The 21,795-nt window shown below is 27.7% G+C and overlaps 2 protein-coding genes across 2 annotated transcripts; both read right to left on the minus strand.

Moving 5' to 3' along the window:
• Positions 1 to 1,009: 1,009 nt before the first annotated feature.
• Positions 1,010 to 2,563, minus strand: PmUG01_12037800 (conserved Plasmodium protein, unknown function; the record flags this gene model as incomplete). The annotated part of the gene is made up of 1 exon (XM_029006585.1): positions 1,010 to 2,563. The coding sequence occupies one exon, from the start codon at positions 2,561 to 2,563 to the stop codon at positions 1,010 to 1,012; it is 1,554 nt and encodes a 517-aa protein (XP_028863059.1).
• A 3,903-nt stretch (positions 2,564 to 6,466) lies between these two features.
• PmUG01_12037900 (conserved Plasmodium protein, unknown function) lies at positions 6,467 to 21,085 on the minus strand (the record flags this gene model as incomplete). The annotated part of the gene is made up of 3 exons (XM_029006586.1): positions 6,467 to 6,807; positions 7,056 to 20,884; positions 21,081 to 21,085. The coding sequence occupies 3 exons, from the start codon at positions 21,083 to 21,085 to the stop codon at positions 6,467 to 6,469; spliced, it is 14,175 nt and encodes a 4,724-aa protein (XP_028863060.1).
• Positions 21,086 to 21,795: the final 710 nt, after the last annotated feature.

Consider the following 21,795-nt stretch of genomic DNA (forward strand, 5'->3'; position numbering starts at 1 on the left):
TCACTTTTTCCTTCCATTCCTTTTCATATTTGAACTCGATAAAAAAAAAAAAAAAAAAAAAAAAATCCATTTACGACATAAATTGGAATATGCTTATTTATTTTAAAAAAAAGTTTACAGATTTATAAAGCATTATTTCCCCTAGATATGTTTTTATGTAATATCTAGTACAACAGATACATACAAAAAAAAAAAAAAAAAAAAAAAAAAAGGAGATTACGACGCTATGCTTATTGCTTGCGAAATATATTTTTTGCATACGAACTATTGCTAATACTCTAAACTATTATTTATGTTCATTTTACCAGCTTGAGCTGCTAGCGAAAAACAAATATATTTGTATTTAAAAATGGAGAATAAATAATCTTTCACAAAAAAAGTTTGCAAAAAAAAAAAAAAAAAAAAAAAAAAAAAAAATTTGGCTAGCTGAGTTATTAAATAAAACGCATTGCTTTATTTAAGTGTGCTTTTTTAAAGAATTATATATTATGACTGATACAGAACTTTTTTCCTATGGAACTTAGCCATTATTCTCTTTCAAATTTTGTGCATATGCCCTATCCTCCACCCAAGCACAAACATTTATATGTGTACAATACATGTATACCCATATATATATATATATATATATATATATATATATATATGTGTGTATAAATATATGCGTGTATATGTGTACGGGTATATATATATATATGAAAATATGCGTATGTGTATATGTATATATGCATACGTACCCACGCATTGGTAAACGTTTTGAGGGTTTCTTCAAAAAATGACCGAGTAATTAATTTGTGCTTAAAAAAAAAAAAAAAAAAAATATCAAATTTGTTCGTTCATTATACTTATTAGCTTTGCTCAATCACTTTACCAATTCACTTTACCAATTCACTTTACCAATTCACTTTACCAATTCACTTTACCAATTCACTTTACCAATTCACTTTGCCAATTCACTTTACCAATTCACTTTGCCAATTTACTTTGCCAATTTACTTTGTTCATGTTTTCACTTTTTTTGTATGAACTCATTTTTAATTTCGTCGGCCGTAAATAAGTGGGTGTTGTAAATTCTTTTCATTTTTTTAATGATTGGCGTAAGCTTGTCGTCTTTATTTTTTCTCTTTGGCACATTATCATTGATAAAGAGTTTATTTGTTGATTTTAATTTATATTCTTTTAAAATGTTATCAAGATTTGGCAAGGTAATTTCATCCCATAAATTTTTTATGTCATTTGTTATTGAATAGCGTTCTTTTTCAATATGTTCATATGAGAGTGGAAAAAAAATAAATCCCTTTAAATTATAAAAACAGTTATCACATTTATTTTTTGAATAGATATCACAGAATGTTGGTAAATTTTTACATTTTAATTTTCCTCTTAAATGACTATTATTTGATCGTATACATCGAACTTTTTTTTCATATAATAAAGTGTTAATCCATTTATATATTTCTTTATTTGTATTAATTAAATCATCATTAATTTCATAGCCATATAAATAGCCATATTTATTTATTTTATTTAATAAGGATGTTATATTTGTTATATCAACATATGGGTTTATATAACAAATTCTTTTTTCATTTAAATCAATTTTTATTTTCTTTGATGAAGCTAAATAACTTAATAAAAAATTATTGTTTATATCTACACCTTTAAAACCTAAATTAATTAACATATTTTCAATATGAAAAAAAGATATACCTTTATTAGCTACATCACGATTATTACTTATATGATTATTGTAATGTGATTTTAATATAGTTAATATTTTATGATATATAAAAGAATATGGTATTAACCCATTTTTATAATATATTTTTAAATTACTTTTTATCATATATTTATTTCTATGTAGCATATTATTAGAATTGCTGTTATTATGAGCATTTACAACACTGCTACTGTTGTTGTTATTTGCATAATCGTTTATATTCCCACTATTATTTAGACTCTCATAATTATTTATGCTGTCGTTAATATTTAAACTATCAGTTATGTTCATAATGTCAAGGAAATTTTTCCCTTCATTAATACCAATAGTACTACTATCATCGTAATGTACATTTTCATTATTGTTAGTATTACCACTACTACTTTTTATAATGCCATTATTCGCAATGTTTACTTTGTTTATATTATTTATATTACTAATAGTACTAATAGGACTAATATTACTTTTATTATTAATATTATTTACTCTGTTACTAATACTGTTTTGGTTACCAATACTGTCATTTTGTAAATAACCTATAGTGTTGGCATTGTTCACGCGATTTGTGCTAATACCGCTTTTTTTAATATTGCCTGAACTTGCAATATTTATTTTTATATTTTTGGTTGCATTTGTTGATTTAGGTTTTTCTAATGAGCTTCTGTTAGCTACACAATTCTTGTTGTTCTGCGTATTGCTAATGCTCAGATTGTTATTTGTATTTATATTATTATTTCTTGAATTGAAATCATTTTTTCGAAGACTTAAATTAATCATACTCTTTTTGTCAGCATAATTCAATTTAAATTTCATTTTTATATTTTTATTTTCTGCGTTTTGCATTTTATACTCTTGCAGTGTTACGAAAAAAAAAAAAAAAAAAAAAAAAAAAAAACATATATATATATATATATATATACTCGAATTATTCCTTATGTGTGTTATGCAAGTGGTTCGGGTTGTGCAAATTATGCGAATTTCACGTATTTGTACAAATTATTCATATTACAAGAATTTTACGTATTATATATTTATATACTATATATAAACAAATTAATGCGTACGTTATAATATAGAACAATATTATGAATGGTTTACATTTTTAATTACAATAATGTGTATATTATATGAAATGAACCAAATGGATCAAACGAATCAAATGGTGGGATTGGAAAATACTCGCAGTTGTAAAACTTAACGTGTTTTACCTCACATTCTTGCATATTATACATATATGCACACGCACACGCATACGTACGTATATACATATACATACATATATATATATACATACGCACACACCTACTGCAATTTTACAAATAAACAAATTTTCCCTTTGCTGAAAATCACAACGCAGTTCAAAAAATTTTTTTTTTTAATAATTTTAGCTTACATCATTATACAGATACATGAATAATTACTAGCACAAATACGAACGTATACAGAATTGCTAATTAAATGAGGAATATGTATGTATAGTACGTATATACTTTATATATATATATATATATATATATATATATCTATATGTATGCATATATAACTGCACACTTATATATATATATACATACATACGCGCGCACATATATATACATGTGCATAAAGCGTACTCACTCAACTGAATATATATACTAATATTTCACGGGTTATGCATTAATACATATCTGTATTTCTAATTATAAAGGAGTTTATATGCATGATTTTTTTTAAAAAAAATGGAAATAATGGAAAAGAGGAAATGGAAAAAACAAAGAGAAGCTATAAAAAAAAAAGAAAAAAAACTAAATAAATCGTTTGTTTTTTCTTATTAAAATATGATAAATATTGAAAGCAAAGAAGAGTATATTTAATTAGTATTTTTTTGTTCTGTTTTGTTTTTTTTTTTTTTATAATTTTCAAAATTTTTATTTAACATTTCGATTATATAACAATAAATTTTTTCTTTTTATTCTGTAATATTATAATATATGATAAGATGATATATATTCAAAATGCCTACATATATATGTGGGGAGGGGAAGGACTTTCTCTTTTATTATTATACTTGAAAAAAAATTAAAAAAAAAAGTGTTCATTCATTTTATTAATATCTACAGAGTTTTATAATAATTATATAAAAACTAATTCAAACAAAAATCAATGGAAGTGATGAAGTTGTAGAAAAACAATGGAAGAAAGAAAATAAGGGAAAAGGAAAAAATGGCAAAATGGAAAAACGAAATATGGAAAGATAGTAAAATGGAAAAACGAAAATAAGGAAAAATATCAAAATGGAAAAACGAAAATAAGGAAAAATAGCAAAATGGAAATACGAAAATAAGGAAAAATGGTAAAAGGGTAAATTGAAAATATGGAAAAATGGTAAAAGGGTAAATTGAAAATATGGCAAAATAGAAAAAAGAGCAAAAAAAAAAAAAAAAAAAAAAAAAAATTAATGAGAACAAAATTTTATAAAATTGTAAAATTCAAAAAATATAGTATAATATATAAAATTTCGTACTAAAATAAATATATAATATACATAAAATATAAATGAAAACACTGGTAAAAAAAATGTACTTTCTTCAAGTTATTTTATTTCTCTTTTTATTTTTTTTACTATAACAAATGACAAAAATTGAAAGCGTCAATTTTCATTGGTTCGTATAATAATAATAAAACGTTCTCTTATTATGATATATAAATTTTAAGAGAGCTCGAACTATGTTAATTTATTTCATTTATATTTGATGTGTTTTATTAATAATGCATAGTTGCCATCCATCAATTTTTATTTTTACTTTAAAAAAAATATATAATATCTCATATGATTCCAGGCATGTGTAAAAAGGTAAAATATATTAATATAGTAAATAATAAAATAAAAGGGGAATATAATACTAATAATATGCTACTAAAAATACGTACGTACGTACATATATATATATATATATACATATATATATTTTAATTTTTTTCTTTTTTTAAATGATGAAAGATTTTATAATATTATAAAATATAAAAGAAATCCGCACCAAATCGAATTAGCAAAAAGAAAAGGTTGAAAAAAAAAAGATATTTTTGTTATAGTTGAATTTAAAAAAAAATAAATCAAAAAATAAAAAAATTTATTAAACAAAATATTGCTGTTATGTGTAGTAATAAATATATCATTTCTTTTTTTTTCCCAATTAATGCTATATGAAAGATAAAATTAAAAAATAAAACAAAAAATATAAAATAAAAAAAAAAATAAGATAAAATAAAAATGGAAATCGATTTGTAGTAAATTTTGTGAGTGAATTCTATCACTTGAAAAATTAACACACATATATGTATATGTATGTATATATATGATCATATACATATATATATTATATGTATACGTACGAGATATATATTAAGAAAAAATATTCTAGCAAGAAACAAAAAATAAGGGGATAATAAACATGATAAAATATACATATATATTTGTTATTTATATTAAAGTGTAAAACAAACAAACAAACAAAAAAAAAAAATAAATAACATTTGGACAAAAGTTTTAAGTAAATATATCTATAATTCCCTTAATGGGAAATTGTTATAGTATTATGCTCTTTACTATTTTCTATTCCTTTACCTGAATGAAGAAAAATGTAAGTTGAAAAAGGATAAAGGATAAAAAAAAGTGCAGTTTAAATTTTGCTCGTGTGCAAAGAGGAAAAAAAAAAAAAAAAAAATATAAAATAAAAATAAATACAGATATAAATGTAAATGTAGATGTAAATATAAATACATGGATATATATATATATATATACATAATGGTGCAATATGCTAGTATATGTGTGTATAGAAATGAAATTAAAATAGGGTGTTCGAAACAACATTCCCCATGCATGTAAAAAGGTATATGTTTGTGTATATAGGTATGGATACAAAATTCTTTAAAGAGTCTCTTTTCATTTTTATTTTTCAGTTTGTGTTATCAATTTTTGTACACTGCTGTAGAATATATGGGAGTTAAAATAAAATAAAACAAAACAATTTATAATAATTACCCGTATTTTATGATGATATTAGTGCTTTTATTCATTATCAAAGTCAATTTTTTTTTTTTTTGTTTTGTGTCCAAATTAAATATGTGTTAGTAATGTATAAGTGAGTAATTAATACTATAAGCCAGTATGCCATTTTCTTCCGTAATTAAGAAGAAAGGAAAATATGTTTGAATATTGGTAGACACAGCCAAAAAGGTGTAAACATGTAATTTGTACATGTACATTTATACATAAACAAATATAAATATAAATATAAATATACATATAAATATACATATAAATATACATATAAATATAAATATACATATAAATATAAATATACATATACATATAAATATACATATAAATATACATATAAATATACATATAAATATACATATATATATACATATAAATATACATATAAATATACATATATATATACATATATATATATACACATTCGTTGTCGCTTAACAAGAGCAACCATCAAACGAGCATATTAGTTACATTTGAAAATAAACAGCCCAAACGAATGAAAAATCGTACATAACATAAAATAAAAGAAAAGGAAATTTTTTTTTTAAAATCAGTTTGAAAAAATGGCATACACAAAATGTTTGAATCATGATGGATTATATTAAATCTGTATATAATTGAAAACTAGTCATTTAAAAAAAACGATATATACCCAAGTGCGTATATATACATATAAGCACATATGTACATGTTCTCTTTGTATGGGCTTAGGTTGGTTGCCAATTTCCCCCAGTGCGCGCAATTTTGTTTTTCTTCAACATTATATTTAAAATTACTAAAACGCTTTGTTGTGATATATTTTTTAATTTCTTTTCTGTTAATGTTTTATTTAAATTATTTACAATTAAAAAAAGAGGTGTAGATATATTTCTTCCAGGCTCTGATTTCATCTTGTTCATTCTTTCTTTTGTTATTCGTAAAATTTCGTTTTCATAAAATTCGTAAGATTCATCTAAATTTAAATTATCGAAAGTCCTTCGCTTTTTCATTTCCTTATCTTCTTCGTTATCTGTTACAACATCATCCAAAAAATAGTCTATGGGCTCATCTGAGGAAAGAAGAGGCAAAATGGCTGGTTAGCTTATTGACTGGTTGAGAAACAACGGAAAAGAAATAAAATATGCATACATGCACATATACATACATATGTAATCACGCATGTATGGCAAAAAAAGATATGGAGCAATCAAGTGTACGAGAAAAATTGTCTACTGTTGCATATGCAGCATGTATTATGTGTATGCAATCGAGCAAACTTAAAAAAGGTAGCTCTAAAATGAATATTATTACTCATACTACTACTCAAGTTAAAACTACTATTTTTGCTATTTAAGGTTTCTTCCTCATTTACTACTGATTTATCTTTATGTACGCTACTTTCACTGTTATGTATATATGATACTAAATTATTAACGCATATTTGTTCATTTGCAGTTTTATCAATTCGCTTCTTCTTTTTCGGTAATTCATTGACACCATTTGTTGTTTCAGAATTTATTTTTTTGTCTTTTTCTTTGTCCTTTTCCTTATCCTTATTTTTTTCTTTTTCCATATATTTTCTTTTTTCCTTTTCTATTTCTATTTTCCCCCCCCTTTTTTTTTTTTTTTCTTTTTCTATCTCTTTCTCACCGTCTATTTTTTTTTCTTTTTTCTCAATATTATTATCATCATCATTATTTGTAATATTTTTGTTATTTGAAGGGTTCGAACTTTTTGAACGAGAGCTCTTATCGCTATCTGGACTATTACGAGTACTGCAGCTATGACCATTAGAATGGGCATTATTTTGATTATTTCTCTTCCTATTATTAACATTTGAATTATTGCTAATATTATTACCACTACATGAGTCTTTTTCGCTATGCATGTTACCATAATTTTTACTGCTGTTACATAGGAGACTATGCAAGAAACAGTTTGTACTAGCGATACCGCTGCCATGGCCACTACTACTGCTACCACTACTACTGCTGCCACTACTACTGCTACCACTACTACTGCTACCACTACTACTAATACTACCACTACTACTAATACTACCACTACTTATTAGGTTTTTATTATTATTATAAATACGCAAGTTGTCGCTTTTTTTTTCGACTTCTTTCTCATGCGATTGTTGTTGTTGTTCTTCTTCCCTCTTGCATAATTTTTTTTTTTGCAGAACAGTAACAGCAGACAGTTCTTCGCTCACCGGCGGGTTCGTTACCGTTGTTCTATTATTAAATAATTGTTTTTCAAAATACGCATTGCCACTGTTAATGTGTGTGCTATTACTACTTTTATTTCTACTGCATTTTATTTTTTTTGCTAATTTACCTTCTACACTATTTTTCCACGAATGAAGATTGAATTCATTTGCAAGTCTTCTCCTTCTAACTTTTTTAAAAAAGGGGTCATTGAAATCATAGACTCGTCCCCTCAGTGGTTGTTCCTTTGTTTGTTCTTCTGCATCTTCTACTGTACCTTCCTGTTCCTTCAATTCCTCTTCTTCCAATTCCCCTTTATGTGCTACTTCATACGCATCTACCTCAGCTTCTTCGTCCGCATCTACATCCGCATCTACATCCGCATCTACATCCGCTTCTACATCCGCTTCTGCATCCGCTTCTACATCTGCATCTCCATTTTTTGTTTTCTTTTCATCCAGGTCGCCATCAAACTCTGATAACGAATAGACGTTAAACTGTGTCGTTTTGTTATTTCTCTTGTTCATAATTTTAAACGTATTTTTTTGTAAAAACTTTTTTCTACTTAATTTTTTTAAAATTTCTTTTATAAATTTTTCTGACATATTTGTCTTTTGAATTAAATATTCTTCTGTAAAAAATAATTTAATGTGTATATCATTAATATTTTTATTATATGTTATTTTTTCTATTTCCCTTTCTTGATATGCTTTTAAAAAATTCAAATTATAAAAAATGTTCTCTTTCGATATTTTCTTATTTAATTTATTCATTGTTATCACTCTCTTATGATAAACATTGTTTTTGGAGTTATTAGAATTCACTCTATCAAATGAGTTATCATTTATTACATGCGCATTTGAAATGTACCCTCTGTTCGTTTTTGCTCCCCCTACTTCTGTAACCCCTACTTCTGTAACCCCTACTTCTGTAACCGCTACTTCTGTAACCCCTCCTTCTTCTTTTACCATGGTATGCATTTCTTCTCCTTCATTACTTATTTTTACGTTACTAACACCTCTTACTTTGTCATGAACCTTATCACCCTTTCCACTCGACTGTCCTGCATTTGAAATATATTCTTCTATTTTCGCATTTTCCATTAGATCCTTTTTTTTTTCTTTATTTCCCCCATCCTCTTCTTCCTGCTCACAGTTTAAGCAGTCAACACTGCTAACATCTTTGCTAACAACTTTGTTCTCATCCTCACTCTCGTTCTCGTTGCAGCAGTGGGTTCTTCGCTCGTGTACATAGCTGATGATGCTACTGCTTCTGCTCATACGTTTATCATATTTTTTATCACATGCTGCTGCCACATCCGCTCCTCTAGTAGTAGCCTCCCCCCAATTGACTTTTATACCATCCCTAAACCCTAGTGCCGCCCCTTCCTTTTTATGTATATCCCTTCTGATATTTCTTTTCCTTTTGGATATAGAAAAATCTTTCGAGTTTTTGATTATATGGAAATCGTACAAAATAATATTCTCATTAACAATAATATGAATGGTCTTATTCTCGTTAAGTTTATAATTGGACGAAATGAACATGTATTCATAATTGTAAATATTACTATTTGTCTTCAGGTTATTGTAAAATAAATTATTTTTATAAATATCAATAGTATGTGTTTCTAATTTATTTAAAAATAAAAATAATAATCCTTCTGACAATTTAACTGTGAATATGTAATCATTGATATTCAAATCTATATAGCATAATTCATATAAAAAAATTAAATATTTATCTCTATTTTTTTTTTGATATATATTATTAATTATATTAAAATAAGTATGTACATAGTCAGGTAAAAGATGCTTTATCATTTGATTATTATCTTTTAAATTTTCAAATTTCCAGTATTCTAAATTTAACACAGTGAATGATATTTGAATTCCGTTTCTTGTCAATTCTTCTCTTATTAAGGAGTTATAGCATGTGCTACCAAAACCATTACTTCTGAATGTGCTTAATATTCCATCCTGTATTCCATCGTAATGATCTAGCTCATTTACCTCACTCATTTGAACAGTTCCCTTTCCTATGCATGCACAGTTTGCTACCTCATTTTTTTCACTCTCTCTATTATGCGATACTTCACTGGAATAGATACCTCTCTCCACCAATTTCATATCATCTAAACGTGGAAATACAGATTCATCATTTTTCTTTTTGTTTGCAATAATTTCGTAGTTTTCACCATCTGCTCTCCCCTCATTTGATTCTTTTATTTTTATATATTTGTTTATATAAGGAAGATTCAAATTGTAGTTAAGGAGCATGTCCTCTACCATATTCTTCAGTCTCGTAAGGACAGAAAAGCTAAAATAATTTTGTAAATATTCAATAATAAATAAATTTCTTTTTAAAATGTAAACATCCTTCATGTTATTTTGCATAAATCTGTCTTCATCATCATCACTACTTAAATAATCTTCCGTAAAAAAAAAAAATAAATTATTTTCATGCTGCTCAAAAGGGGGTAATAATTTGTCATTAGCATCTCTCACCATGTTAGTACAATTTAAATTATTCTTCAATTTGTTTTTTATGTTACTGTTAGTTCTCCTTTTTTGACGATTACTCTGTTGATGATCATTTTTTTTTTTTTTTTTTTTTTTTTCATTACGCGATTTGGGTTTATCCTCTTTGTCCGACTTACTTCCATTACATGCATGCATAAATGTGTTAGTCTCTGCGTTTTCTCTTTTGGTACGCACACTTGTCAGTTGTTCATCAATTTCTTCCTTTTTAAACTGCCCCTCCTCCATCTCTCTCTTGACAATTACCTTACCATAATTTGTGTCTATCCCCCCAGCACCCGCATTCCTGCTAATGCTGCTTCCACTTCTACTACCATTTCTACTGTTACTGTTAATATTATCGTTATTGTCATTATCGATACTGTTGTTATTATTACCGCTGCGATTCTCCCCTTTCGCAATTTCGATTGAGCAGTCTGCATCAAAAGGGGCGTTTTCCCACTCGATACACAAACAGTTACGCTCCCCACTTTTTCCTCTTTCGTTCAAGTTATTTACGCGTTTATGACCACCACAAGTGCAGCAAACTGTGCCAGTACAGCCAATACCGCTATTCGGAGCACTAGTCCGGTAGTCAAAAAACTTAATGAAACTACCTGGTTTTACTTTTCTATTCCTGAGCACTTTGTAGCTATCGTAACTGCTAAACTTATTGCAGAATATATAATTGTAGTAAAAATAATCATAAATTAATATGGTCTCAAAATGTTTATCTTTGCCTTTTTTATATTTTTTTCTAATGTACTTCTCAAAATAATACGTGTTCAGGTAAAAATACGAATTTATATATGTATCACAAATATATTTGTAATATTTATATAAAAATATATCTAGGCCTCCCAATATACTAATATATAAGGGTATAAGGTATATTAAATCTGTTTTACTATTTACTCTCTTTTCCTTGTCTTTGAATTTCATTTCTTTTCTTTTACTTTTTTTATTAAATTCATGATATGATTTATATTTGATAAAGCAAAAAGAGCTGTCATAATTAAAATATAAAAAATTTTCATATCTTTCCTTTCTATATGCACTTTCAATACTATGACTTTTATTTTCTATAGGTATAATATTATACGAGTTCTCACGTGTTTCATCATAACTCTTCATATCTTCATTTATTTTTGTGCTTCTTATATCAGTTGTACTTAACAAGGATAACAACTTAAATGAGTTTTCCATAGTAAGATCCTTTATATGGAAGCAAATTTTCCCCCTCTCATTTTCGTCATTACTAGTACTATTACTTACGGATGAAGTAGAAGAATAACTATAACATACACTACTGCTACTATCATTATTATTGTAATCATCATCATTACAATACAATTTACTACTATAATTTAGAGAATCTTGTTTTTCATCTTTTCCTTTCGTACTTATTTCATAATTCTTGTACATTTCGTCTACATAATGAAAGAATTCATCAGAGCTGTAATCAATAATTTCATAATTTTGTTTATCCTTTTTAATTATTTTTTTTCTTTTACTTTCAGTTTTTTCCTTATTCACATTTTCTCTGTTATAAAAGGAGTTAGACAAACTTATAGTATCACTTCCCATGGCACCACATAACTGATGCCTGGGTAAAAAGTTAGACGTTCGTCCTTCTCTCCCCGCTGTGTATATCTTTCCTCTTGCCGTTTCCCTTCTCCTTGCTACTTCTCCCCCTCTTGCCGCTTCTCCTCCTCTTGCCGCTTCTCCCCCTCTTGCTACTTCCCCTCCTCTTGCTACTTCCCCTCCTCTTGCTACTTCCCCTCCTCTTACTTTCTGGCCCCACTGGTCATACGTACGCAAAATATGGTCATAAGAATTCCCATCCTCATCACTATTCGCACTTTCGCTCCTCTCGTTAATTTCATTTATCCTTCTATTGCTCTTATTCGAAGTATTGACCAAATGATGCTCACAATTGTTAGTAGCAACTGACATACATGTGCCTTTTTTTCTTCCTTTCATTTTGTTTTTCTCACAACATAAAGTACCTACTCCTACACTGTCAGAAGGAAGACAAGTAGATTCCCTCTCTTTTTCGTATGATCGATAATTTCTACCTCGGATATGCTTAATTTTTATTAAACTTTCATTATTTGAGCTGTAGTTATCATCACTGGAGCATATGCTTTTACATTGTAGAAACATTTTTTTAATTAATTCTGGATTAACATTTGAAAATTTTACTCTTTTAAAAGCTCCTTGTTTTGTATTCTTCTTCACTACAGAAGAGTCATACGTCCTTATGCAGTGTGAGTCAACATGATTTGCTACCTGATCATTGCGCGCCGATCGCATCAACAATTCCGAATAGGTGGTACCATGAAAACGATCACTAGGGAGGTACCCCAGTCGCTCAGTTGAAAAGAGATGTTCCCTTTGACCCTTCCATGAAATACCAAAGTTGTTTAAGTTGTTCATACTGGAATGAATTACATCTCTAACCCCTCCAGTAGCAGTAACGTCGATATGTCGATCTGTTAAGGATTGACTCTTCTTCTCCCCTTCGCAGTAACATACTATTTGGTTCAGAATATGAAGAATAATTTTTTTGTCGTTAAAATATTTATATAAATATCTCTTTAAAAACATTTTGTTGTCAACTTTTGTGTCTTGATATATGAATAAGAACAATTTATTAAAAACATGAAAATGAAAATTCTGGAAATTTTGAGAATATTTCAAAAGTAATTTAAATAATTTTTCTATTTTTTTATTTCTTATTTTTATTATTCTTGTAATTTTTACTAAATTAAAAATAAGATTGGTCATTCTTTCTCCATCTATAGAATCTCTTCTCCCTTTATGGTTATATAATTTTTCAATTAATAAATAATACAAATTTTTATATATGACCAAGTCAGAATTTTTTTTTTTTTTATTCTCAAAATTTAGTAGATAAATTAAATGATACATAAACTTTATATCTTCTAATCCCTTTTTACAATTTTTAAAATTTGTTAACGCATCAACAATACAATGTCTTTTCATTTCCAACATTTCTATCAAATCTACCCTTAGGATATCCAAAGCAAGTTTGATTCTGCTAGTTACATCTTCCTCATGGTCATTCTCCTCGGGATAGTCCTCATGTTCATCATAATAGTCATCTTCTCCATAGTAATCATGCACATAATCATCCCTATGGTTTTCATCGAAACTACGGAATGTTGGAGTTGTCATCCTTTTTCTCTTCTTTTCTACTAGATGGTAATTCCATAAACAACACCATCCTCCTTTGTGGTACCCGGAGGAATACGGAAAATGATATTTTGAAAAAATGTGCTTCCATTTTTTGGTCATTAGATTTTCTTCAATATTATAAATACTCATGTTTGCATATTCGAAAAGGAGAGTTTGATTATCACTTGAATTTGAAGAAGAAGCATCATTTCTGTTATCCTGTTCTGGATAGATATCATCATTATGATTATCATTATCATAAACGAACAAGTAGTTCTTTCCTTTATTCTCTTCTACAAGTTTGTAGTTATTCAAGAAGGAAAAGTTGTAGTCCAAATAGTTATCCAGGAAAGCAGCAAAGTTTAAGGTGAAATTTGATCTGTCGTTTTTTGGATCACTATATTCCCTATTCTTCTTTTTCCCTTTCACTTTACTCTCCACTTTACTCTTCCCTTGGCTTTTTGTTAAGTTCAAATTTACGAATATCCTGTCTACTTGTGAACTCAAATCATTTTTATTTTTCTTGTCCATCAACAACAGATAGTTACTTCTTTTACTAAACGTATTTTTAAGGTATATATAGCTAATTTTTTTTTTTTTTTTTTTTTTTTTTTCTTCTCCCTCTACCTTTTTACTATCACCTTCCCCATTGCTCATATTGGTGGTAGTAGCACCATCATTACTCATATCATCCTTTTTTTTTCTTTTTTTTTTTCTCCTTTTAGATACTATATCATTGATATTGTTGAAAATGGTATATTCTCCATAATGAGTCAAGTTAACAAAGAGACCATTTCTCAAACCAAATAATACGTCTAAATAGGAATAAAAAAATAAAAAGAAGCATAGTAACAAATTAGGTAAAGAATGTATATTATTTGAACAAATAAATTTATCATAAATTTCTATAATTTTTTCTTCATATATCTTTTTAATAATATCTTTAATTATATGATGCAAATTAAAATTTTTAAATATATCAGCAATTACACATAAATGAATGTATTTTAAAGGTATATTATTTGAAATGTTCAAACTGTTAAAGATGTCTATTAGTTCTTTTCTTTTCTTTTTTCCCACAGCCTTCTTCTCTTCCTTAGTTTTATGTGCATCATCATATATGTTTTTGTGCTTTCCCTCTCCACAATTCGCAGTAGGACGAACATAAGTGCTGTCATTTTTGCAATTTTCGGAATTGTTACTTCGATCGATAAGGCTACTTCTATCCCTACCTCTGTCTCTACTTCTATCCCTACTTCTGTCTCTACTTCTATCCCTACCTCTGTCTCTACCTCTATCCCTACCACTTTCTCTACTTCTATCCCTACCTCTGTCTCTACCTCTATCCCTACCACTTTCTCTACTTCTATCCCTACCACTATGCCTATAGCTATAATTATGTTTTTCTTCCTCATTGTTCTCCCTTCTGGGGGCACTGCTGCAATTTCCTCTAACTATAACACTCCCTTGGTCCTTCACGTTTGATTTCTTTCCACTTGAACCATTTGAGTAAATGCGATAATTCGTACAACATCCCCTACAACTACTACCATCATAAATATCCTTATCACTGCTCTTACTTGTAACAATAGTAATACTATGCTCAATGTTTTTATGATGCCCCGCCTTTATATCATCTCTCTTCGTTTTTAAAGACCATTCATTAGTACTAGCACTACAATGCGCTTGCTTGTTCATATCACAATCCTTTTTTATACATAATATAGGGTTTCCATATACATAATTAAGTATAGAATTTTTGTAGGTATATTCACATCTATTTCTATTAATATAATGACAGAATATGAAGTTCCTATTTAGTTTTAAAATATCATACAATGAGGACGTACTTGTCGTCATGGTACAATCGAAGGTATTAAAAATATATGGAAATACATATTTGTTGTCATCTACAAATTTAATAATAGTTTTTTTGACTCTCTTTATAATATTTATATTATCATTATTATAATAAGCTGTCATTAAACCTTCATCACATTCATATTTTCTTTTTCTGTTTGTTTTTCTCTTTTTGTCTGCTGTTATAAAGAATTTCATATTATCGTACTTTTTTAAACTTGTCTCTTCAACAATTTCGTAGAAGCTTGTCAGTTGTCCTAAGCAGATCTCTCCGCCCACTCCGTCTTTGTGCACTCCCCTATTTTCCCCCTCACTTTTTGCTGCCCTTCTTGTTCCATTCTTTGAAGTATCTGTCTTTGTTTTGTTTTCACAGTTAAGAACTTTTTTTCTTTTCTTTCTAATTATTTTTTGCAAAAAATCTTTCAAAGCCTTTTTGTCTTTGCAGTGCGATAGATTATACAGCCCATCGCCATCACCCCAGTTCATGCGGTTATAACCGCCGCTGTAAGCACTGCCCACATTGATGCTGCAATTGCTGGTGCCGCTTACGTCCTCCCCTGCGCTGCTGAACAAGACGATGTATTTGAGAAAGAAGATGAGTTCCTCCGATATATTAAAATAATTGAGGCCAAATTTTTCTAAAAATTTTTTTTTTTTCATGTCAAATAAGAAAAATTTTTCAATATCACGCTCATTTAAGTCGTTAGAAGAGATATTACGTATGGTGCTTTTTTTAATTTCTTTTTTTCGACAATATTTTCCGTATTTTAAAATTAAACTAAATAAAATTTTAAATATAAACAAGTCATTACAATTCTGTTCTCCTAACAGGTTTAGCAACATAGGAATGGATTTACCAACTCTACCAATTTTCAAATGTATATTACTACTCACGAAATTTACATTTTTAATAATAAACTGTATAATGTCATTTTTAATAAAAAACTTTAATTTTTTTATGTACATGTAGTCATTATAATATTTTCTATTCTCCGCACTTTTTGTACTTAACCAATCAATAATGTTATTATCCTCGTTGTTAAAGTTATCGTAGCTTGATAATGCAAATAGTTCGTACAGCAGATCCTCGTTTTCTATACTTCCATTTTCGGTCTGTTCAACATTTGTATCAATAACAGTACTCCTGTTGGAAGTAGTATATGCAGTTGTAGCCTCTGTTGCTCCTGTAGTCGCGATGGTACTTCCATCTCCTTCTGTGTCGAGGGAGAAGTAATTATTTGAGAGGGCAAAAAAATACTCGAACAATACAATAATATCATCAAAATATTTTTTCAAATATGTATATAAATACTCCTTTAAAATGTTTAGATCATACGCTAAATAATTTATTTTTCTTCTCTTTTCTTTATAATACCTTTTTGAATTCAAAAAGAAATTCTCATATATCTTTTTCTTCTTTTCTACTACTCTTCTGTCTATTGTACATTTGCACTTCATACACACACTCTCCTCTTTATCACTTCGTCTTGGAGAGAAACAGTACCCTGAATATCCTCTTAATTTGCAAATCGTCGTTCCTTTAGTGTTCATTCCAAATGATGAAGTATCATCCCCACTTCTTAGCAAGCCGAACGAGGTACTTTGACTTGGGCGGTTGCTATTAATTGTACTGCACCTTCTGTTATGCTTATCACAAGAAATGTTTAGGGTGTTCACATTGCTGCTTGTATGCTCATTTCCAATATATAACCTTCCTTGTGTTTCCCACGAATCACTATCATTAAAATAATTGTTTCTATTTGTTCGAAAAATATTCCTTTCATAAGGAAAAATAAAATGGATGTCCTCTTTCAATGATTCTATTTTTTGATTCATGGCATTTACAACATCTCGCTTCTCTGAATTTTCAGATGGAATACAATGACATATATTTGCATAGAACTGATTCAAATATTCGTTTATGTTGCTCAACATATTAATCATATTATTCGTAATAGTCTTATCCTGATTTTTAATAATTGCTAATAAATCTACAACTGTTTTGTGGTATTTTTCATAATTTTTTAATTCCCCTTCCTTCTTCCCACGCGTCTTATGCACCTTCTGCTCCTCCATCCGATGCTTCCTCTTCGGTACTCCACTACGTTCTTTAATTTTCGCAACTACCTTTTTATAAATCTCGTTTTTCCTTCTTACAATTTCGGATATTTTACTTTTTATTTTTATTATATTTAATGTTTTTATAAAAAAGTTTCTATAAAAAATATGAAAGAAATTACCTCCATTTTTATTAAAAATGGAATTTTTTTTTTTTTTTTTTTTTCCAGCTAAATTGAAGTATACATTATGTATTAATTTGAAATAAGAATATACACGTTTCCTCAGATATCTTAAATACTTCACTCTACTCTTTTTTGCTAACAATTTTCTGTTTATATTTATAAAAGGGGAATATGCTCCTTCGGTGTGCAGCTTACCGCGACCATTGTCACGGTTACTGCTGCTACTACTACTACAACTGCTAATTCCATTAGCACCACTGCAAATTCTACCATTTACACATTCATGACTGGACTCTTGTAATGATGATGATGATAATAATAATAATAATGTTCCTCCAAGAAGACCATAAGCACTAGTAGAAGCCTTATATTTTAGAATTGATCTTTTTTTATTAACACCCCCGGGGATTTTTAGCCCCCTTTTTTTACTCCTCGACTTATACATCCTATCTATATCTGCATGCATAATTTTTTTTGTGAAAAATTCAAATGAATAAAAGTTTAAAGAATATAAAAGAAAATTTTTTTTTAGAATAGTTATATATTTTACATTAACAGGTTCGTTAGCATCAATTTCCTTCATCTTTTTATTATACTTACTATAGACACGAAATAAATAATTAAGAATAGGCTTCTTGTTCACGCGTATATTTTTTCTATTTGTGTATTTAATTAATATTTTTATTTCTTTTAGTATTTCCTTGTATTTCTCTATTTTCAAATAATTAATACTAGTCTTTTTTCTACCATTCTTCCCTTCTTCATAATGAGCACTTTTCATTAATAATTTTAATAAAAAAAAAACTACTACATCCAGCTTCTTCTCTGTATTGCAAAAATTGCCAAAATATGCATTCACAGTGTTAAGAAAATTAAAATTATTCCTTTCTGGATAGTCGCAATGGTTATCATAGCTGTTAGGAGGGGACTCCCACACATAGTTAGTATTAGCCATTATGCAGCATGCTCGGTTGTTACCTCTACTTCGATTGCACTTGTTTCTGCTTCTACGACTACGTCTACTTCCGCTCCCATTTATTCCGTAGTTGTACGTGTAATAAAAATTAGAGGCATGCACCCTAGAACAACTGGAATGCTCCCTAGGAATGTTGCTACCTCTTATCACCGAATTGCTTAGCTTTAACAAAGTGCCATTCTGACTGTCCAACTTGTTACACCTTTTTTCACAAGTGCAATTATTTTGCGTAAAATTATTATAATTATTTGCATTTGTTTCAAAATTATCCTTATTTTTAAGTCTACTTATATGTGTTGGCATAGGGGAACTGTGAGTGTTCATTTTTTGTTGTTCTTTAAACAAACGTTCATTCAATTTTTCATATAAAAAAAAAATGTGAATAGAATACAAATCTAAGTTTTCATAAAGTATTGAAATTATTTCTACCGAAAAACTTAATAAAAGATAGAAACAAATTATTGATTTTAAAAATATATGATCATAATAACTTAAATATATTTGAACCTCATTAACGTTGTAATTTTTCATAGTATTGTTGAATAAATCTTTTATTAAAAATTCTTTGTCTATTTTCCCTTTTTCCATATTGCGCATATTATTACTATTCACAATTTGGTTTTCATCTGCTTCACTCTTTTTTGTTATTTCGCTAGTTTTCATATCCTTTTTAGTCTTATTCTTTTTAATTATTTGAATATAATCATAAATAGATTCATCATAAGTTTTATTGCATCTTCTAGCTATATTTCCACTTGTCTTTTTAGTTGTGTAATTATTATACTCAAATTCGGTTATATGCTGCACATTTATCATGTCCCAAAATTTTTTTACCTGAACATTTTTAAAATACTCTTCAATTTTACTTCTTATTATGTTAATTAAATATAAATCTGTTATTTCATCGTCATATAATTCTGCACTGTACATAATATCTTCCGATAAGAAATCCTCGTCAATACTCAGGTCACTGCTGTGGTCATCGCTATCGCCAACACTATCGCCAACATTATCGCCAACACTATCGCCAACATTATCGCCAACACTATCGCCAACACTATCGCCAATACTATCGCCAACACTATCGCCAACATTATCTTTGTCATTGTCGTAACCCCTATCATGATCATAATCATGTATGTTACTTCCCTCTCTGTATGTACTTCTTACCAAGTCATTGTACTTTCCCTTTCTAGCATATTTTAATTCTCTATCAAAAGAGTAAACGTATTTTTCCTTTGAAAGAAAAAAAATGCTTTTAAATGAATAACAATTTTTGCTATTAAAAATTGTACGTATTAAAGTGTTAACACACTCGTTCACGCTATATCTACTATTCTCTTCACAAAACAAATTCTCTTTTTTCAAATAACCTCTATCGGTATTTTTATGATGTAATAAATATTTTTTTATTTTATATTTTTTCTTATTACTATTATAAATGCTTATTGCATATTTTGTCCTTTTACACCATATATTTAAAATTGTGGGCAAATAATAATTTACCGTTTTTTCCTGTTTCCCTTTTTTTTTACAAGTGTGTGCAAAACTTTGTGCCGCATTTTTTTCCCTTGCTTGTTCAGAATTTTTTTTATTTTTTCCATTTAATCCATTTCCCTTTTTTTCGTTATATATACGATCCTTACGTTCATTACGATCCTTGTTGTCTTTTAAAATGCAATTTTCACAAATAGTGTCAATGCTATTCATGCAGAAATGAAAAGGATAAATAATTTTGTTAAATGATAAATAAAAATTCTTTATATTTTTACTAATATTTTTCAAATGAAAAAATAAATTATAAACAAAAAAATCTATTATCAGAACAATATTTTTACTGTTTATATATTTTATACATTCATGTTTTATATATGGCAAGTTTTTATCATCTATACCAACAAAGTTTTCAATGTTATCTGAGTATAACTCATAATCAAATATTAATTTATTTTGTAAACTTTTTTTTTGCCATTTTGCTCTATCTTCATAACTGTCAGCATAAGTGCTGGGACAGCCATTGTTGTTTTCTCTATTTAGATCATTGTTATAATGGTTTAAAAGGGATGAGGCTTCATTGCATTTAGATTTCACTGTGTTGTAGCATAACCTTGTTCTACTACGGAAATCATAATCAGTGCTGTTAACATGTTGAAAAAAGAAAATTAAATTAAGAAAAATTAAGAAAGGGCGTTACTATTTGTGTTATATATATATATATATATATATATATATATATATATGTGCATACGTGTGTATAAGAGCGTATATATAAGAACATATATGTGTACATGTGTGTGCTTATATATACACATATATGTGGTAAATAATATTACTTCATCGCCAAATATTAATCTTTTCCGTTTGAAAGTTGTTTTTATGACAAAATACATATGCTTTATTTTTTTGACTTAAAATTTTTTTAAAAAATATCTAAAAGTTCCTGTTACATTTGTGTGTTTGTATTATTTTGTTTTATTTTTAGTGCTCTATTCCTCTGAAATTTTTTTTCTTTTTTCAGATATCAATTAAAAAAAAAAAAATATTATAGATATTATAGTCTTGTTTTGTTTTATTATATTTTAGTTTACATCGTTTTATGCAAGCTTTAAATTTGGAGCTGCGTTAATTTTCCAGTGATTTTCAAAAATGAAATGTGTAAAAAAAAAGCTTCACAAATATACATATATATATATATATATTTATATATATACATACATGCTTTATCACAAGAATTTTCTTTTGATATAGTTACAAAAAAAAAAAAATAAATAAGTGTATATTAAATACATGTGCATATGCATATAAATATAATATATGTATAATAATATATATATTACAAAGACCAAAAAAGAGAAATTTTTTTTAAGAATTTTTCTTTTTTTTCTTGTGCATAAGATATTTTTTGCACTTCTCCAAAACAAGTGTGTTCCATCAAATTAAAAAAAGTGGAAATTATAAAAAAATATTTCCAACAATAAGGTCGTAATTTTAATTTCGTATATCAAATTCCTGCTGATTGATCTTGTTCACTTAAAAGGATTAGTGCCA

This window comes from Plasmodium malariae, assembly GCF_900090045.1.
Source record: "Plasmodium malariae genome assembly, chromosome: 12".
NCBI lineage: Eukaryota > Apicomplexa > Aconoidasida > Haemosporida > Plasmodiidae > Plasmodium > Plasmodium malariae.